At 40.2% G+C, this 21,640-nt stretch overlaps 1 protein-coding gene across 2 annotated transcripts in view; it reads left to right on the top strand.

Annotated features, from left to right (window-relative positions):
- The window catches only part of TLK1 (tousled like kinase 1), a 94,382-nt gene that overhangs the window by 59,284 nt on the left and 13,458 nt on the right, over positions 1–21,640 (top strand). For both annotated transcript variants that reach the window (XM_084812577.1, XM_084812567.1), the window contains exons 7-14: positions 82–171; positions 2,032–2,124; positions 2,806–2,916; positions 5,269–5,405; positions 7,952–8,140; positions 9,124–9,190; positions 17,688–17,785; positions 18,801–18,882. In XM_084812577.1, the coding sequence (XP_084668703.1) occupies positions 82–171; positions 2,032–2,124; positions 2,806–2,916; positions 5,269–5,405; positions 7,952–8,140; positions 9,124–9,190; positions 17,688–17,785; positions 18,801–18,882 (867 nt within the window). The remainder of the gene's footprint in view (positions 1–81; positions 172–2,031; positions 2,125–2,805; positions 2,917–5,268; positions 5,406–7,951; positions 8,141–9,123; positions 9,191–17,687; positions 17,786–18,800; positions 18,883–21,640) is intronic.

Raw genomic sequence — 21,640 nt, 5'->3', positions numbered from 1 at the left:
TAAATTAAAAGGTGGATCTAGAAAATGCCCAGTTTTCTAGTGAAATATAAATATTATGTGCATGTGTACATATCTATCCAGGTTCGGCAGAATAGCCCTTCTCCTACTGCATTGTCTTTTGGGGACCACCCTGTTACACAACCAAAGCAGTTATCTTTTAAAGTTACTCAGGTAAGCACTCTGGATTGTAATTCTATGTTTAATGCTAGAAACACGCGAAGACACTCGATTTCATTTTTCGCTCTCCTTCCCCTTTCTGCTTTTGAGTCACTGCTTAGAAAAGGTTGCAGGTGCTTAAATCTAAACTGAAATATTTGTTATCCTGAAAGACTGTGAGTAACTAGAAACAAGCCATTCTGCTGTCTCAGCGTTTTACAACCGCTTCCAACATAACACCATGTGATCTCCCGAGAGACATTTCAAAAACAAATATTGACTACAACATTCTCAAAACAGATGCTTTGGGATTTAAGTTCTCATGATCCTGGTAGTTGAGGTGGAAACATCAACCAGAGATTTGAATGGAAGAAGGGAGGCTGCAGGTAATTATAATCGGGGCTGTTTACTCCACAATAAAAATAAAATTAAAATTCATAGAACACATGACGCTGCCTTATATTGAGTCAAACCATTGAGCGATCTAGCTCAGTATTGTTTCCTTTACACTGACAAGCAGCAGCTCTCCAGGGTTTTCAGACAGGAGTCTTTCTCAACCCAACCTGGAGGTGGCAGGGATTGAACCTGGCGTCTCCTGATGCAAAGCATAATTCTCTACCACTGAACGACAGACCTTCCCCTAATCCTACACCTTGAAAAGCTAAATTCTCTGACCCTTATAAATTCAACTAATTTGCATATTTTCTCTTTTGTATGATTTTATTCTGGCTTTGTACCTTTTGGAGGTTGGGAGGGTCAAAGACCTCAAAGCCCCTTGTTCAATAACTGAAAAACCTATTCAGCCATCTCTCTTGCTTTTGAAATTTCACCTGGAATTGCCTGCACACTTCAAGCATATCTTTAAAAAAGAAAGTCAAAATTCTCAGGAAGCCAAATTAATTAATAGTTTAATTTATATCTCAGCTTTCTGCCAAAATGGCTCTCGAGGCAGCTAACAATAATAAAACACAGATTCTATACCCATCACCACATTCTGCATTTTTTTCTGTGCTTCTGCAGCATACACACAGCCCTGATTATAGTGATGTGGCGTTACATGTTCATTATCTTGCAGTGCTTAGAACCAAAGATCTGGTTCAGTGGAAATTTTTATCTTGGATTCTCTCCTTAGTATATCCCCTTTTTAAACTGGGATTTTTGACAAAGTTAAGTTTCTGACTGGACCTTGAACTGGCTTTCCGGCTGACACAAATCACTAATGGGTTATTAACTTGCTTCTTGGTTATCAGCAGGCTTAGAGTCAACCAAGGCCATTAAGACAGCCTTGCAACTAATTACTGAAAGGTGGGGAGGGGATGGCTGATTGCTTGTCCCTCTGCTGTTGCCGTATCGTCCCTTCCTTTGGACTTGAGAGGGCTCTTGATTCCAAGGGAAGTGGTAGATAATTTATCCTGTAATGGAAAGTTGGGCACAAGGACAGATTCTTTGCTGCTGCTTCCCTTTTGCCCAGGGTATTAGTGACACAGCAGAAGAATGTGCTGTGTCAGGTGGCCTTTGCTATGACTTTCTGCTCTACCTTGCAGGACTTCGTAGCTGTTAAGGCAGGAGAGTGATATAGCCATGTGTGCAACAATGATGGCCACTTCAAACTCTCTCCCATGAGCCACATGAGCAGCTGGTTTGACACTATCTGAATAAAGCATAAGATTCTGCATACTCCTGATTTTCTGCCTCTAAGGAGGGGAAGAACATGGAGCTGCCACTTATCTGTACTTATCTGGAGACATTTGCTATTTTGCCTCAGTTGGAACAGACCAGTGGTAAATTAGAAAGCTGATTATGATGAAATCTATATCGAATCTGATTAACGTTTGCATTCCATCTCCCCACCTTGCCCCCTCATTTCTTATGTAGACGGATCTCACAATGTTGAAATTAACTGCACTTGAAAGTAATAAAAATCAAGACTTGGAAAAGAAAGAAGGTCGTATAGACGATTTGCTCAGGGTAAGTGTGATAATGGTAAGATTAAGAGAGAAACATTGGGTAGTGACATTGCAACTCCAGATGCATCTGTGTGATTCTGGTTATCTGAAACCATTTCAGTTGGGCTTTTGGCTGGAATATAGGACTGAGAGTACTTTTGTCACCTTGGCGGATGACCTATGCTTGTTTGCAAGCTAACTTGAACCATTTTGGTGCTCTGTAGCCACTACAGACACCATTCATTCATTCATTCATTCATTTATTTTCCCCATCCATGCAGGGGGATTGTGGCTTGCATGGGTGGTTCAGGGGGGCAAAAATGGCTCCTAGAATTCCCACAGTTGCCCAGCCCTGCTTATGCTACCACAGTGTAATTTATGTTAGCGCTAGTGCTGAATAGGATACTGTTCAATACCTTTATTTAAATTAGAGGAGAGGGAGGAAATATATGCCATTTTAACATGGCAGATTACTTAATTGCATTTGACTTAAGGTACCAAGAAGACATAAAACGGCATACAGTTTACTAACAGTTTTTATAATATATATTATTCCCAACTCCATTTTCTTAAAATCAGTCCTTTTTTCTCACTTATGCTGGACATTCTTTTGTGAGCAAATGTCATACTTTTGAAGAGAAGGTGCAACGTTGGATTTATGTGTATAGAATGTATATCAAGTATTATTTCCTTTAATTCTTAGGCTAATTGTGATCTACGAAGACAGATAGATGAACAACAAAAACTACTTGAAAAATACAAAGAAAGATTAAACAAATGCATTTCAATGAGTAAGAAACTTTTAATTGAAAAAGTAAGTTGAATTTTAGTTTATTTTTGTTTAGGATCTAAACTAAAGAGCATTTGGTCACTGCTCCTGTAAGGGAGCGATCCTATGGCCCCTAAATGGCATCTGTGGGGCCATAGGATATTTTGGATTCCGCAGTCCAAGGTCAAAGACTGCACTCCAACTTCTGAGGGGGGAATTGGACCTCCAACCGCCCTCCCCCTCACAGCTGGTGTGGAAAGAACTGTGTCGACTGTTCTCCAAGATTGGAAACTTGACTTTGGAGAGGGGGGAAAGGAGGTGTTTCAGTGGGAAGGGAGGATAGGAGACTAGAGAGGCCAGGGTACGAGTTAACCTGCAGCCTCTCCAGCCTCCGTCCCTCTCCCTCTGAAGCACCTCTTGTAGATGGGCAAAAAAGTCTGTCTAGTGAAAAATGCAGGGTGGGGCAACAGGGAAGCAAAGATCTCTGCTGCTGCCCCTCCTGCCCTGCATAGGATGATTGTAAGCCTCTGAGTTTGGGGGCTTATGATTGTCAAGGGTGCAACCCATAGGACTGCATCCTAAGTTGCAGTTGAATAAATGGTAATTTGTGCCTTTTCAGTAAAAGCTTGATTCAGTGGATGGTAAGGTAGACAAGAACCCTCCAAGAGGGCCCTCTTACTTCAGCAGTGCAGAAATTGCCCCTTAGTGGGTGATTCCCACACTTCAACAGAGTGGAACTATATTACTATATTTAAGGTTGGCCCAGTTGCCTGGATTTGTCCCATTTTCGACATCTTCCTCCTGGAATAAAGTGACTGGACAGAGTGTGTGACAGGAAGCTTCTGTGCTGCTGTGGTAACATATATGAAAGGGCTCTAGAACTACCTTGATTGTGCAGTACTTAAATACAGAAATGGATCAAGTGCAGCATCTGCAGTGGGCCCTTGGGTCAAATTCCAAGCTGGTATGAGGGAGAGTATTCTGGTTCTTCAGTCTTCCTTTGAAGTATTTGTAATGCATTGTATTCAAATAATGTTCTTAATTGGAAAATGTATAGAACATTGGAAGAGTTTTCAAAGTAAACAGGTAAATAGCTCCCTTTTCCCTCCAGTTGAAAGCAACAAAACTGCAGGATTCAGCTTTCAGCAATGTCACTTGCCACTCCTGATATCACTGAGCACTAAGCAATATGACTGCCTCTCTCAATGCGGCCCCCATGGGATCCAGAACATCCCTTTAAGCCCCCTGCTCCTACTAGATTTTTATTTAAAAAAAATGTTCTCAGAAATGCTGTGGAGGGGCAGCCAGACATGCTACAAACTGGAGCACTGGCCACCAGCCACCTGCCATCTTAACTTTCCCTTTGGGGCCAGAAACATTCTCAGGAAATTAATATGGCAGGCAGCTGCAGTATCACAGTGCTTCACTTCGAAGTGTGCCTGGCTATATGCTAAAACTGCTTTGAAGAAGAAGAAAGGGACCCCACTACTATCTGGTAAGCTTCAAGTGTGGGATGGGAGAGAAGCAACAGGGTGCCTTGGGCTGGGTTTAGGAAAGCAGCAGGCTGACTAATTTGGGTTGGAGAGGCCCATTGGAAAAAGGCCTGCAGAGCTGCTGCTACTGCCTGTGGAGCTGTTGCCATCTTGCTGGAGGGGCGAGGGGGAAGTTGTGTTATGTTGTGTGTGCGTGCCCACCTGTACATCCTTCGCAGTATCTGGGTGCCAGTGCAAACTGACTGGTTTCACTCAAAGTGTGGTAGGGGGAACTCACTCAACTTTCCACCTCTCTTGGCATTTCCATCCTGCCAAGCATTCCAAAAGAGAAGCAGGTTTGGCATGCTGTCTACAGAGCATGCTGTCTTTTCCAGCCACGGTGTTTTGTTTTTGAATGGCGGAGGGATGAGCTTTCCACCTCTTTGAATTGGTGAGTTAGGGCCTGACTAGGTGAGCAGATTCTCTTTCTTGTACTCAGGTTCTTGAACAAGTTACTTGTCTCTCAGACTCACCAGTTTGCTTTCTGTGAAATGGGTGATTTTTAGACACTGTGGCAGCCATTTTGCCCCCCATGGCAACCATTTTGTGGTAATTCCCAGAACACTTTATCAAACTTCCAAATGTGCCCACAGGCCCCAAAAGGTTGGGAAGCAGTAAGGTTGGGAAGCAGTAAGGCAACTACATTCTACTCAGCATTGGCCATCTTGGATCATTTGCTAACTGGTGGAGATTTTTGGTTTGGTTTCCATGCTGAGAAAACGCAAAGCCCTCACAAAATAGAAGCCTTGAAGTAAAATATTTGGATCCTACACAACAAATAAGTAACAATGTTGCATTTATTGTACCAAGACTCCATTGCTGGGAAAGACACTAAAACTAACTGGTAATATCTTGGTTTTCTTAGAGTACACAAGAAAAGCTGGCAAGCAGAGAGAAGAGTATGCAAGACAGATTACGCCTTGGGCATTTTACAACCGTTCGACATGGTGCTTCATTTACTGAACAGTGGACAGATGGCTTCGCATTTCAAAATCTTGTGAAGTTAGTCAATATTGTGTTTTTAAATTGTTAGAATTACCAGTTCCCTAGAGTGGATTCTTATATTAGTTAAAGCTGGGGCTATGTTTTACATACATCATATAATTCTGCTTTTTGAAATCTTAGAATACAGCAGAGAACTTGTTTTTAATCAACTGACTATTGAATTCCCTACATTTAGTAACTTTGGAAGGGAGCAGATGAGTAGATTCACTTTGTTTCTCAGTGAGCTTTAAAACAAATCAGAATTTATTAAATGAGAACTGTAAAGATAGAAAACTGTAAAAGTAGACCAGTGACTTTCAAATTGGCCCATGGTCTCTGAATTGGTTGCTCATCACATGGCATAGGCTCCACATCTACAATATAGCAGCTACTTAAGACATCAATATGATTGGTTGAAGGAGAATCGACAGGAAAAGAGAACCTAGTTGACTTTACTAGGGGCTTCTGCTAGCATAAAGTAGCTGGGGGCGGGGAGAAAAACAGCTGCCTCATTAATGTACTTCAGCAGAGATGAGAAGGAAGCGACTGGGTGATATAAAGACAGGCAGATAACTGAGGACAATGAGTGTGAGGGGAAGTAGAATTGCTGTATTCAAATACATGGTTTGAATAGAAGGATGCCATGTGTAATCAGTCTGTTTGCATAATAAAGATACTGGGCCATGGTTGGGAAGATAGCCTCCAATGTCTTTTGAAGTGGGTACACATGTTAAAAATGTTTGACAACTTCTGATTTATTAACCTGCTGCTTGCATGTTGGAGTTTTATGACTTTCACATATCTTACACAATTTATTTTTACTGATCTTCTGGGACCATTTGCCTTACACTTCAGCTGGTCAAGTCAAGAAAGTATTGCTTAAAATTTTTTTTGTTTCCCTTCTTGGTCTTTTGTTTGAATAGCTTGACAGTAAAGATTCTCAATATAGTGTATGTGGCTACTACTGTTTAAAACATTATACTTTAGAAATTTATTTTTTTTAAACTATACCAATATATTTCAAAATATTTTTTCCCAAAGCAGGTAATCACACCTTCCTACGAGCATGTTTTTTGATTTGGTAATGGACTGTTTGTACAGCCCTTTATAAAATATCCAGCCTGCCTTATTACTATCATATTGCATCTTATTTCCATCAGATTGCAAACTGGAATAGTTTCCTGTAAAGTGTACTTGGGGGCGGGGTGGGGGAGAGAATAAAGAACATAGTCTTGGAGGCTTCAGATCCCCCCCCTGCATTCAACTTCAAAGATTCAGAGTGTTCTATACAGTACATAGTAAAGGATGATTTGGGAAGCATGAAATTGTAGTAGTATAGTGGATGACCTTCCATTGCTGTTGATATATTTGAGACAGCACTTCATTAATCTGAGAGTGAGATTGAAGATAATGTTAATTAAATCAGATTTTAATGAGATTGTCTTGACAACAATTATATTTGGGGTCTTTAATGAGCCCCCTATTTTTGTTTGAACCAAGATTTGTTTTTGAAAAACGTCTGGTGAGATAAATAAAAAATCAGTACTAAAAGAATAACTCCACCTAATATTAACTGCTTAGCAACATAAGCCACCACTGAAGTTTAACTGTCACTATATTTGAAGACAGGGACCATGCTGGCTTAGTGGTTAAGACGTTGAACTGCAGACTGGAAGGTCGGCAGGTCAGCAGTTCAAGACCCGAGTGCTGCGTGACGGAGTGAGCTCCCATCTTCAGTCCCAGCTTCTGCCAACCTAGCAGTTGGAAAGCAAGAAATTGCAAGTAGATAAATAGGTACCGCCTCGGCGGGAAAGGTAACAGCGCTCCGTGCACCTCGGTGTTCAGTCATGCCGGCCACATGACCACGGAAGCGTCTTCGGACAGCGCTGGCTCTTCGGCTTAGAAACGGGGATGAGCACCGCACCCTAGAGTTGGACACGACTGGTTGGGGACACCTTCACCTTTTTATATTTGAAGACATTTAGACAATCCCTCCCCATACCATCGAAGTGCTGTATTTCCCTTTTTCCTTCCCTTTCTCAAATTCAAACAAATTTCAGTGGGAGAGGGGGATTAAAACAGATGGAAGTATCCAAAGCTCACAGTCTGCCAGCATTCATTAGGTTGCACTAGCAAGAATGTCTACTAGACTGTGACAGGAAGCTAGTGCTTCCTAGAGTAACTCCAGAAGTTATCTGAAACAAGCATCTCCAGAATGGGACAGGTCAGCAGAGCTCTGTTCTGTGATCTCCCCTGAGTTGTTCTGTTCTGAAAATGCTAGTTTCTGGCTGCTGTAAGAAGTGCTATTGGTCATTCCTACTAGCTCAAGGGCAGCCCTGGAAACTGCTCAGAGTAAGGGGCTCTTAGGCTGCAGTCCTATACACACTTTGGAATTAAGCCCCACTAAACTTAATGGGGCTTATTTCTGAGAACACATGCATAGGGCTCATGCCTTTTATATCCCTGTAGAGGGTCAGCTTGAATCCACAAGCAGGGAAGTTAAAATGTTTCTTTAAAAAGTACAGATTCTGAAATCATTTTAAAACAATGTTTTGGGTTTGCAGGCAACAGGAGTGGGTAAATCAACAAAGGGAAGATATTGAGAGGCAAAGAAAACTTCTGGCAAAGCGAAAACCTCCAACTACAAATAATTCTCAGGCTCCCTCTACCAATTCAGAACCTAAACAGAGGAAAAACAAAGCTGTCAACGGAGCAGAAAATGATCCATTTGTTAGACCCAATTTACCACAATTGTAAGTTCAGACATACTTGTTTGCTAGTTATATATCAAGGCAGGACAAGATGCTTGTACTGACTGGGTGCCACAATCAGCTGTGTGTAGCCATTCACTTAAATGGTGTGTGTGTAAGTAGGTAATTAAAGGGCTGTACACAGGGACGCTGGGAGAGGGGAGCTAAACCTTTCTCCCAGCTTGAAGTGAACCTTGTGTCCTGGGTAGGGGTGGGTGGGCTTTGTGCCTTTTCCAATACATTTGTTAAATGCAGCTTCCTTGTTTTTGTCCCATTGAATTCTACGGAGCCATTGAGGAGCCTTCACTCTGGGTTCTGAATTTTGGTCATGTTAGACCATGATAAGGGGACAGAACTGGGAACTAGCTCTTACATATGATCATTTTGATTTCAGAACTGGTGTAAAACATGCAGGTGGTCCATTAATACCAAATGTTATAGAAATCTACAGCTTGAATCAGGCGGTACAGCTAAAGGATATGTCACTGTGTACCATTTCTCATTGTAGATTCAAAGAAGGATTTTCTATCTTATCTATTACTCCTTCCTGTAGTTAAAATTCTGCCCAGCGAGTTCTTCTATACTTAAATGTGTAGTCCTGCATTATTACAGATATCCAGTATCTCTTGCTTTCCTAACTTAAGAAGCCTTGGAAACCAAGAATACGTGAGATGCACAGCAGCATCAGCTGTGTTTGAGTCAAACACCAAAGAGACACTACGGTTACGGATTCTGTTCTTTGATCCCTCACTGTCACTATTTTGGGGAAGAGGTTGGAAGGGAGTGTAGAATCAGTCTTTGGTGTTGAACACTTTGCTCCACAACAAGCTCTTGGTTATCCACAATGAAACTGATTCTACAAGATGCTGGAGAGACTGGCATTCTCTTTTTAAACTGGAATTAAAATACACTGTCATCTTTTATTTACATGTAACTATTCTTGTACTTCGTTTAAAATCATTTATTACCTATACTAACTCTTTCAGGCTAACACTAGCAGAATACCATGAACAAGAAGAAATTTTCAAACTTAGATTAGGACATCTCAAAAAGGTATGTTTAATATTTAACTGTGATCTTTTTCCTGATGACATAAAAATCTTAAAAGTAGTCACTGAGTATGCTGCTTGGATAGTGATGTTTGTCTTACTTATAAACATAAGCATACTCAGGCAGAATAGCAGTTGCTTGCCTAGATATGTACTGTGCAAATAACACTAGCTTTCTTTTTCTTTTTTATTAATGTTTAAAATTAATAATCGTATAATAATGAAATTATTATTATTATATGATTATACATCAGTGAAACATAATACATAGAATAATACATAAAACACATACATACAAATATAATCTTAAATAAAACCAGCCAACAAGGTTTGTCACATTCTTAATTTAATCAGAAATTCAAAGTAGCGATAGTTATATTTTCCTGAAAATATATGTTCCAGAAGTCAACAGATTCCAACTTACTATAAAATTCTGTATACTAGACACTCTTTCTTTCTCTCTCTCTCTCTCTCTCTCTCGCTCTCTCCTTGAAAGTACGCTAAATGAGTAAGTTTTGTTATATACAGATTTGACACCAATTCTTGTTTACTTTTGGTATTATATCATCAGTATAACAAAGGAGAATTACCTTAATGTAGTAAACATGTTATCATTCTTGTAATAATTTCAGCAGCTTCTTTCCAAAATCATTGACTGTTTCTACATGCCCACCACATATGAAAATCATTTGCTTTTAGTGAAGCACATCTCCAACATAATTATTATTTATTTTGCTTAATCTTAAGGGTGTGAAATGTCAATTCTCAAGAACTTTAAAATGACCTTTCTTCAAAGCTGTTGAGAAGCTTTGAATTTTTAAGTTAATTGGAAAAGATTGTTTTCCATTTATTTTACTTAATATTGGCCCTACAATAATTTGACCATTTGATCTTCAAAATCAGGATTTTTGTTTCTCCCTCTGCCCAGTATATTTTGAATAGCAATCCTTTACTGTCCTGTGATTATACCAATAATTTTTCAAACCAATTTAATTGTGGTCCTACTCCAAAATTTCTCACTAAATAACTTAATAAATGTTTCAACTGGAAGTATTCAAACCAATAAATTCACACATATCCACATATTACAATGCTTGATTATCTGTAAGAAGATCCAATATAATATTGCAGGGATACACAATCGTTTTGGCTCAAAGGACTGTATACAGTGTCAGCTTGTGGGGTGCAGAGGGGCAGCTTCTGCCTCTCCCATTTCCCAGAGATCTCCACCAAGATCGCTGTTTCTCTGCTGCAATGAGAGCAGCACTCAGAGGGGTCATAGAGCCTTCTGACAGTAGCTGCCAGAGCATCTCCTAGATTATGCTGTGGCTTCCAGCACTCAGAAGGCAGGATCCCTGAGCCTGGGTGCTGGAGAATCTTCCCAGAAGCGACAGCACTAAGCATCATTGGAGGGGATCGGCACTGCAGGGGGCAAAATCATCAGCAACAGAAGCAGGCGGACCAGGGACAAACTGGTGGCAGCAAATTTGATGGTGGGGGGTCATGAGGGGTTCACAGCCCATTGGGGGGCACAGGTTGTGCACTCCTATACTATACAAACAAATACCTGTTCGTACCCACATTTCTGCTTATGGATCCAGGTGTTTTTTTTTAAACTAACTCTTGACGATAAACATTTAACCCAACCAAAGCAATTGGTGCTATATCTCTACTTAGTTTAGACTGAACTTTTTCCAGTTTGTGCAAAAAGGACAAATCACAGGATTATCTAACATTTTAGAAGGCAGGTTTTTTTCATAGAATCATAGAATAGTAGGGTTGGAAGGGGCCTACAAGGCCATCGAGTCCAACCTCCTGCTCAATGCAGGAATCCAAGTCAGAGCATCCCTGACAAATGGCTGTCCAGCCTCGTCTTGAAGGCCTCCAAGATGAGGCTGGACAGCCATTTGTCAGGGATGCTCTGACTTGGATTCCTGCATTGAGCAGGGGGTTGGACTCGATGGCCTTGTAGGCCCCTTCCAACCCTTCTAATCTATTCTATGATTCATTAAAGGAGTCTCTAAATCATACTGTTCTTGTGTAATGTTTAAATCTTAAGAAGTCAAGATACATCTTGATCGATCCACCATTTGCGCTGCTATATGGTTTATTTTTATATTAGGCCATACCATCATTCCATTTATGGTGATATAGTATTTAATATACAGTTCTTACTCATTTACAACAGTTTTCTTTTAAGTAAAATCCCATTTTTATAAACTTGATGTTACCCTGAAGATGAATGCCCAGCAGTGTTATGTCATCCTGTTGGACTATTTTTCAAAAAAGGCAAAGGAGATCGTTACTAGCATGGTTAAACAATTTGAGTTATAGTGAATTGAAAAAGCAGGTCCAAAGGCAGGCCTTTGTTTTCTTTTACGCATGCTGGAAATGCCTTGTCAAAACCTCATTGGAATATCATTTGGTTGAATCCACACTACCCATGAGCAGAATTCCACTCGCAGGACACCCCTGCTGGGGGAAGGGTTGGGAGGTGATTTTTGCCAGTTCCCCTTCCTTCTCCTGCAGTCCCTCCATACCCCCCAAAAAACTGTTCTTGAGGACTGGGGGACTTAACTTTCATAATATCATATAGACCAGTTTTGCTTTTGAATAAGGATTATAAACATTTTGGAAGCATTTTAGCAAGGAGTTTGAACAAGATTTTATGTAAATATGTTCACCAGGACCAAATTGTTTTTCATGATGAGGAGAAGGGGAGATAATGTTGATTTTTGTTTAATGCATTTGTAATCCAGGTTACACATCTGGATTAAAGGAAGAAATGTTACAGTATTTTTAGTTGCTAAGAAAGTTCTTGATAATATTGAATGGGCTTTTTAATGTGAAATTTGAAATTCTTTTAATTTTTTTTAAGAGGGTGGATCCAGTTAATCCTGAAGCAAAGATCTCCACAAATGTAAAAATATTATCAGCCTTTCAGTTGAAAAAACGTACTAGATAAAAATGTCTTCTATCTGCATTATTGTTAGCCTTAGAACTGTTAACTATAAAAATCCGAGAAAAATCATAAGATAAGTGTCATAATGACAATTAAGAATACAGAGAAAATAAAATTATATGCAGACTATATTGTGCTCACATTTACAAAGGCCCTTCAGTATTTAGGAAAAATAGAATGTCATTATGGCAGAATTTTGACCAATAGCTGGATATAAATTAAATAAAGAAAAAAGCAGACATTACTGGTATCAAAGTAACCTGCAACTTAGAAAATAAAATAAAGATATAGCTGGAATGTAAAACCAGTAAAATACTAAGGAATAAAATTAAGTAGAATAATGGATATATTAAATTAACATAATCAAATTCTATTAAAGTAACTATGAACCCTTATATAAGGGTTTTATGTGAGCAATCAAACAATGAGGAAAATTAGGTCTATCCTTGAAAGAAATGAAAATACGAAGTTCTTAAAAATAAAAGCACCTTTTCTGAATAGGGAAGTGTTGCAGATATGTAAGATGTTTGTATGGTGATCATTTCTTGTGAGACTGCACGTGTTCTGCATTTTAAAACGCATTTTCTATATTGCGTTATTACTTCCAACACGGCGACCTCCTGATGTATGTATGTTTGTACATATTTAAATATTTATAAGCCAGCTTTCCAGACCAAATCCATGCAAGGCAGTGAACAAAATAAAAATACAAGAATTAAAATATAATAATAAAACTTGAAAATTTAAAAGTGCATTATGTTAAAATAACCCATATATGAAACATTCTCAGAGCCACAGCAATTAAAGATCAACATAAAACACATCAATTAAAAGCCATTTGAAACTGGAAAGCCTTAAAAAAAACACCCTGCAACTGCGGGGTTCAATTGCACATCCCTTGGGTGGGAGTTCCATAAGTTAGGGACCACTGCGGAGAAGGCCACTTTTCAAGGCCACCAATCTAACTGATCTCCAGAACAGAGAAACTTTAAGCAGGAAGCCCCACCCTCATGCCCCAGGGTCCTGCCTTTTCCACTCAGTTCCTCTTCAACCACAGCAGCAGTAACGTCATGAGGAGCATTCTTTGGTGACTTTTTCCTTCCTGAGGAGACTGACCCGAGTACTAGGAGCTGGGAGATCCAGGTTCTAGTCCCCACTCAGCCATGGAAGCTCACTGGGTGACTTTGGGCCAGCCACAAACTCTCAGCCCAACCCACCTCACAGGGTTGTTGTTGTGAGGATAAAATGGAGAGGAGGAGGATAATGTAAGCCACCTTGGGTTCCTTGCAAGAGGAAAAAAGGCGGGGTATAAATGCAATAAATAAAATAAACAAACATACCCCTTGCACCTACCTCGGTACCAAATATGGGGTATTCTGCTGCACCCCCAATTGGCAGCCTTCAGCAATACCTCAGATGTCACTTGATGTGGGAAAACCTAAAAAACTAAGGCAAAGTGCCTGATCCCTTCAATCCTGGATGGAAAGATCAAGAATAAGAAGAAAGTTAAGAACCAACCGCACAAGCTCCTGGTATTCTCAGTACCAGCTGGTCAGGTATCCTCTGTAACATTTACCTTATTGTCCATTGCCCCAAACATTTCAACCCAGGCTTCTATGCAGCCTCTCACACAAGCTGTCATCCCCTTGGTTTCACCACTCGTCTGCTCACCAACACCGATTTTGGACAGGATGCAGCCGATGTTAGGCTGGCCTTCTTCAGATGAGGTACAGGTCATTGACTCCTCTTTAGAAATGAGATCTATGATAAGTCAGCTAAAGTGACCCAGAACCGGACTGTAAGACCTCAGTTTCAGCTTGACCACAATCACCGTTGCAGGGCCATTTACCTAGACATCGTTCATTAGATTCCAGATATGGTCCTCTGGATTCTTACTACTCCCATTCTTCGCTGGAGGTTTACATGGAGAGAACCCTCCTACCATCAGTATTCGAGGTCACCATCCTACTGTTGTGATTGTGGCTCTCCTTCGCCATGCAGTTGGGACTTTGATTATGCAACTCATGTGGCACTACATCCCATGGTATAACTTGAATTGGAACTCATCACACTGTCATTACAGCAGGGGGCCTTGCTATGTTCTTTCATAGGCCCTGTTGGCATAAAGTCACCTCCACTGTCTCCTAGGTTGCCAGACCCTCCCACATCAAGGAGCATTCCTCAGAGAGTGCCACCACACTGGCTTCTTCGCTTCCCTCTGTATCCACCACTTCTATCTTATGATTACCTTGGTATTTCCACATCTGTCTTAAGTACCTATGAAGCATAGTGACTTCATCACTAACATTGGTGTTGACCTGGTTCACTGCTGGTTGCAGTATGTTTTACAGTTTCTGTTGCCCTTAAAGCGGGGAGGCCTTTTTTGTTTTCTCCATCAAAGTGTACCTAGTGACTATATCATCTTTCCACATCCATATATGGGCTCCTAAGTTTTCTCCCATGTGACCATAAGAAAATTCATGAAAGGTCTTCTCAACCTACCCCTCCCCTGCTCCTCCTTTCAGTGGTTCTTGGTGTACTGATGTCTTAACCCTTTGAATCTCTGGCAATGTGTGATCTTAAGGCTCCTAACCTTTCTTGTCACCTCTGCCTGACAGACAAGTGAACTCTGAACCCTGTGGGCTGACCCACCTTACTTGACTTTCCATAAAGACAAGGTGGTACTTCAACCTGATGTGTCTTTCCTGCCCAAGTTGATGTGCCCCTTCCATGTCAGGCAGGACATTGTCTTACCTACCTTCTTTCCATCCCCAATTTCATTGCAACAAGCAATTCCCTTTTACATTTACCATTTGGCACACTTCCACAAGAGTCAGAGGCTCTTTATATACTACCATGGTCCTCAGAAGGGTCTCTCCATCTCCGCACAGTGACTCACCAGATGGGTAACTGATACAATCCAGCCATACTACCAAGTGGCAAATGTTGCAGTCCCACAACTGCTGAAAGCACAACACTGCATGCCAACCTCATTGCTGTACTGGACTTGTGACATGATCTCAGTCACCATCATTTGTACAGCATTATAGGCTGGATGCTTTTGTTCCGGTGGTGTTCTCATCATTATTGGATTGACACACCTGCCCCATCTCCAGTAAATTAGCTTTCTAATCAAGAAGAAAGACAGCTGCTTACTAAAACTGTGGTTCTTCAAGTGATAATTTGTTCATTCACACAATCCGCCCTCCATCCCCTTATAGGTGTGCGCCTGTCTTCCTGCCAGTTACCTGTCTGCTGTGGCAGTCTTGCAGGCACTGAGCGGAAAGGCAAGAGCCACATCCTGAGGCATGTTTTTCTCAGCTCCAGAACAGTCTGAATGAAATTCTGTATAGGCACAAAACCCATATGTGTGAATGCACGGATGACCACTCAAGGAACCAGTAAGCAACCTGTCTTTTTCAACCCAAAATTTCATGCTATCATTTGTTGTATGAATTGCTTTCTCTGTGTTTGTAAGGGAGGGAGAGATATAAGTGATGTACTCTGCAGTAATGTTAATAATTGCTATCAGAATGTTTCAGTTAAATATAAGCTTTCAGAGTACTCTGTAAAGGTACAAATAACCTAAATTGTATACTTAATATTTGCTGCATGTCTCTGACACCTCTTAAAAGTTAGCAGTGGTGATTTTTGTTGCATAGGGAAGGCAAGCTCCGTTTACCAATTATTACATAGTACTATTCCCTTGAGTACCAAAAGCTTGTTGTTGTAAAGGACGGCATTATGTTTCTGTTGAACATTCTTCAGGAAAAAGATCTCAGCAGTCTCTTGTTTTTATGCTCTTTGAGCTCTTTAGGAACAGTGGCATCCAATGTTAGAGTGGATAAAATCATTTTATAAAATTTAAATCAGATTTTAACGTTTTTTAAATTGTCTAATTTTTAAAAAAATTAAATACTAAGTTTCACAAAGAATAGCTTGGTTAATAGTAAATAATATGAATATAGGTGTGTATGTCCTGCAGTTAATCTCCAAACTGTATTAATGCCCCCTCCCAGATACATTGAGTTAAAGGAGGGTTTTCTATGTAAGTGAAGAACCAGTTTGATGAGCTTCCACCAGGCTTTAAAAGCCTGGCTGTTTAGGAGGGCATTTGGGGCGGGTTAGGGTTTTTTAGAGTAATGTTGTTTTTTATGTTGTTTTGTTCAGTTGATTATGTACATTTGTTATTAGTATTGAACAGCGCCTAGAGTGGCTGGGCAGCCGGCCAGATGGGTGGCTAATAAATCTAATAAATAAATAAACAATAAATTTGATTACTTCAAATATTGATGCTCACCTGATCTGCAGATATTTGGATTTGCTCCATTCTTTAGAAAATATATGAAGTATCAATGTGAAGCCAGCTTTAAATCAGTACAGTTAAATCTGCCCTTTTTCTTGCTGATGTAATAATGGATTTAAATCGCCTTGATTTAAATCAGTCTACCCTGTCTAATAATCTGGCAGAGTGCAGACTGTAGTTACAGATACGACAGGAGTAAACTTGAAAAGTCTGTATAAAGCAGGGTAGGTCTCCATAGAATTTTTTAATAAAATGCTTTGAGGTGGGGAATGAATTTCAGTTTTAATCTGTACTTTGTAAAATATTCAGCGGTGTTACCAATCTTGATATATGCCTTTAAAAATGTATTCCTTTTGCAACAAGACTAGAGAGCTGGCGATGAATCCAATTCTGTTATGGCTAAATATTACAACTGATAGAACAGGGACTAGCAACCTAACTTCCATGATAATGTTAAATTTGCAGACCCAAATCTTAAAAGAATATAGAAGAAGAATCAAAATAACCTCAGCTCCATCTGTCTTCTGTCTTTGCAGTTAATGTATCAACTATATTCATGCTAAAATTATAAACTGGGAACTGGTGTGGATTAGTTGACGATATAGAACACACATGTACAACATATATGAGCTGATTCAGACTTCTGGATAGCTGTTTGCCTATCACTTTTGGTGACCAAAGGTTACCTCCAGGTGACCAGGCAGGAAAGATTTCCACCTTTTTAGTTACGAAACTAGCTGTATTTCAGTTTGAGCACAAGAAGTAATGGAATATCTAGATGCTTTGTGAGAAGACATATTGCTTGAATTTCTCTCAAAAATGTTCATGTGGAGGGCTGTATCAAATAGTGGTTTTGCCTCACTGGGAAGCAGTTCTGTTTGAGCACCTTGGGCAACTGACTTCTGTGCCATTCCCCTCTAACTACTGCAGCACCCTGTGCCATACCCCACTCTGCTGTGGATGGTCCCCCACCTGTCAGGAGCAGCTGGTGAGGGTGGGGGCTTTAGTGAAATTAACAAAAATTGGATGCCCCAGCTGTGTGAGGGAAAGCTACCAGCTGTGTGAGGGAAAGCCACCATTGGGAAAGCCAATGGTATCCAAAGCCACCATTGGATACAACCCCGTGTAAGATTATGAAATTCTTTTATTGGTACTTCAGTTTAAGCATGGGTAAAATTATCGTTTTATTACTGAGAAACTGAGCTTTCAAAATGCATTCTTTTTTATTTGCAGGAAGAAGCTGAAATACAAGCAGAACTTGAACGTCTGGAAAGAGTTAGAAACCTTCACATACGAGAGCTCAAAAGAATAAACAATGAAGATAATTCCCAGTAAGGCACTAGATTTTAATCTTGCATATTAATTCTTTCACACTTTAACAGCTTTGGAATAAATGTAACACACAGATAACCACAGTTATCTGTAACTTTACATAGCCTGTCTTTTGGTTTTATGTTTGCTTTTTTGTTTTACTAAAGGTAGGCTAGTAACAGAAAAGTACTGTTGGGATTTCAGAACTACTAAATTAAAATACAGTAACATTCTCTTGGAAAAAATAGGGGGAATTGCTGGTAATAAACGAAGGGTACTTCAACATTAAGTAATTACAATACCCTCTTCACTCCCTACCCCCCGCTTTCTTTCTCCTGTCTCTCAGCTAAAATGGCAAATTCAATATATCCTAGAAGTTCACAGGTTCTGGTCAGCCAGTTTGTGGTTTGTTTGTTTTTTAAAGGCTTTTAATTTACAACAATAAACATACTTTTTCATACCTAGGGAGTTCTCTGAATATGTAGAAACCACTGTCTTATTTTTGGGTGGCCCCATTTTGCTTCCAAAGTGATTAAGCACTGAACCTCCCAACTGTTTGATGGAATGACCTCTGCCCAGGTGACTATTGATCGTCCCCTTGTGATTCCATCTTCCTTGTAAAGGGCTGTGCGTGTGCAGCTCCAGCTGCTGCAGGGGCATATTATGGGATCAAAGTTAAGCAAGGCTACATCCTGTTGGAATCAGTGGGACCACATATAAATGTTATGCTTAGGGAGTAATTCCCGTTGAAATCAGTGGGACTTAGTTCTGAGTAAACCTACTTAGGATTGCACTGCATGTCACATCGATTTCAGTGGAATCTACATGCGCCTAATTTTACCTAGTTTGCACTCATAAATAACATACTGTGTTTCTGTTACTATTTTTAGGAGTAGTAAAAATAGTAATACCTGTTGGGGGACTTCATCTCAGTTTTTGAACTATTTATTTTCTTTCATGTGTTTGTAATAGCAATAGTACTGAGTTAAATATTTGCCTTTTGAATGAACAAGATTTCTGCTTGATTTTTTTAAGGTTCAAAGATCATCCTACGTTAAATGAGCGATATTTGTTACTTCATTTACTTGGTCGAGGTGGATTTAGTGAGGTATATAAGGTAATATCCCCTTTTTGGCTGGTTATATATGTGTATTTTAAAAAGTACACCCCACCAATATGCTTCCAGAGAGCCCCATCTAACACATTATAAATATAATGCATCTGGCACTCGTGTCCTACTTGTCGATTCCTGGTTGACAGCTGGTTGGCCACTGTGTGAATGGAATGCTGGACTAGATTAACCCTTGGTCTGATCCAGCATGGCTCTTCTAATGTTCTTAAAAATATATCCACTTAAAACCATACATCCCACCTGTCCTGTCCTGTGCTGTGGCTGTGAGGAGTTCAGCATTTTTCAGTTCTGGTTTAGATTAACCACAGCTTGTCATGTTGTCCAAATCCAGGCAACTGTAGTTTATCTTAACTATGGTTTGTTGACACAAGCAAATTACATACCATCCAAAGTGCCTGCAGACACCTCTCTTGGTCCTTGCCTCCCTATTCCTCCTAATTTTTTTATGATTTTTTTTTAAGTAAAACATTTTAAAACTGAGAAGTTGGCATGCTGCAAAGTGAGAGGCTGCCCTCCAGCACCAACTTTAATTGGGTTCCAAAGAGTGGTTTTGTGTTTTGGTGCTTGGATCCCCACCTTAGTTTCTTGGGCCACTTACTTTTCTTTTAGTCTCACCAGTTTGCCTATTGAGAAATGAGTGCTTTGTGACTGACAATGCCCACCATGTCAGCTATTTCATGAATGGGCAAGTCCTCCATGGCAGCCATTTTGTGAGAGTGCCCATGATACTCTCAAAATTCCAAATGTGCCGACCAACCCAAAAAGTTTGGGGACCCCTGCCATAGTTTATGAAGCAGGCTTGTTTCAACTAACCAAAGTTGAGATTAAATACAGTTTAGGCTTTGGGCAACACACTAAACTGTGGCTAATTTTATTTCATTCTTTAAAAAACTTAGATCTCATCTTTTTTCACCAAGTGAACTCAAGCTGCATTATAAAACAACCTTGTGGTAACATTAAAACCATCAATTTATTTATTTATAAATCAATCAATCAAAACACATCAGGAAAACATTCAGCCAGAGGCCCCTTTTAAACTTATTTTTACAAAATGCTGAAAAGAGCAAAGTGTCATTTTAGCCTAAAACAGAAGCAGAAGCGTCTGATGTCCTCACAATTGGGCAGGAGGGGGGAGCACATGAGCCCAAGGCTCACTGAGGTACATTCTCGTATTGCTAAGCCATGGTTTAGCAATATGTGTGACCACAACCATTGTGCTCATATGCAGATTGAATCAGTTGACTGACATGCATATGATCAGCTAATTTTTTTTAATTAGTTAACAGTCCTAATATATGTACTATGTCTTCATTAGATTTCTATCCTCTGTAATCTACAGTGGCCTCAAGGTGACTTACGACAAGATTAAAACAATTGAAGGCACAATCCTATGCATGTTTAGACAGAAAAATGTCCTACAATTCCCAGTATGCTGGCTGGGACATGCTGGAAGTTGTAGGACTTTTTTCTATGAAAACATGCATAGGATTGCTCCCTAAACCCTATAAAAGCCTTAGATAAAACAACCCAACTAGTAAAATCTATTTAACCATCAATATGCATTAAAGCGGGGCGGGGGGGAATTGTGGTCCTGCAGATGTTGTTGGACTGCAACTCCCATCTGCCCTAGGCAACATACCAAGTGGAGAGGGATCATAGCAGTTAAAGACAAAAAATATCTGGAGGACTGCATGTTCCCCACTCCTGCATTAAAGGCAATTAAAGGTCTCCAGAAAGTGGTAAAAGCTGTTCAATGCAGAGGAGGCTGGACTTCACCTAGTTCCTAAAAAAGCAGTAAGGAAGGTGCTAGGGTGGCGCATGTCTAGGGAGGGTGATCAGTAGTTTAAGCACCACCACCTAAAAGACTCTTCTAGTAGCCTCCTGCTTAATTTCAGGAGGTGGGGGCACCCAGAGAAAGCCCGCCAAAGCAGATTTCAATTCATGGGCAGATTCATGTGGGAGAAGGCAGTCCTTTCAGGCAGTCCTTTCTTGAACTGCCCAGAGAGCTTTGACTGTTGGACGGTATAGAAATGTAACAAATACATAAATAAGAAAGAGACTGTGCATGTGCAGCACCAGACCACGGTCAGCACTCATGTGCCAAAAGATCCCCATAGGGCATACCACAGCCATGTTTTTCTCCGTCTCTGCCCTGGCAACATCGGACCATTACAGGAAATGGGAGGCTTGTGCAAATCTCCCATATCTCCTCACTCAAGGATTGTGAGCTCTATTCTTTATAATAGCATAGAATGGTGCCACTGAATGCTGTGTGTGTGTGCATGCGTGCGTGTGTGTGTGTGTGTGTGCAGAGCAGGGCTGTGTTATGACCTATGAGGAGCCCATAGTAGGATTGGATCAAGCCCAAAGGGTGTGTTGATGTCTACATACTACACTAATATACAGTGTGTGTGTGTGTGTGTGTGTGTGTATGTGTGTAAAATGATGATTGCCTCGCAGTCTCATTTTTCCGGGTTGATTGTATATTTGTATGTTATACAATCTTTCTTACTACTGTCTATAAGTAGGTTTTCTGATCTGACACGACTAATAAAAGAATAAGGCTGTAGTAGGACCGGGGGGTGGGAGTGGGAAAGTTTGGTGATGGATTTGAGAGACCTGAGAAATTTATTTGGTATTGGACTACCCACTGGGTCTAAGCCTCCGTTTCAATTCTGTGAAATAGAAATATGTGATCTAGTTCAAATGAAGAATATCAAATTATAAATATGCTAGTACTTAT

Source organism: Heloderma suspectum, chromosome 1 (assembly GCF_057233095.1).
Source record: "Heloderma suspectum isolate Gila_16-S chromosome 1, 16-S_ref, whole genome shotgun sequence".
NCBI classification, from domain to species: Eukaryota; Metazoa; Chordata; class Lepidosauria; order Squamata; family Helodermatidae; genus Heloderma; species Heloderma suspectum.
This window is presented reverse-complemented; position numbering and strand designations above follow the sequence as displayed.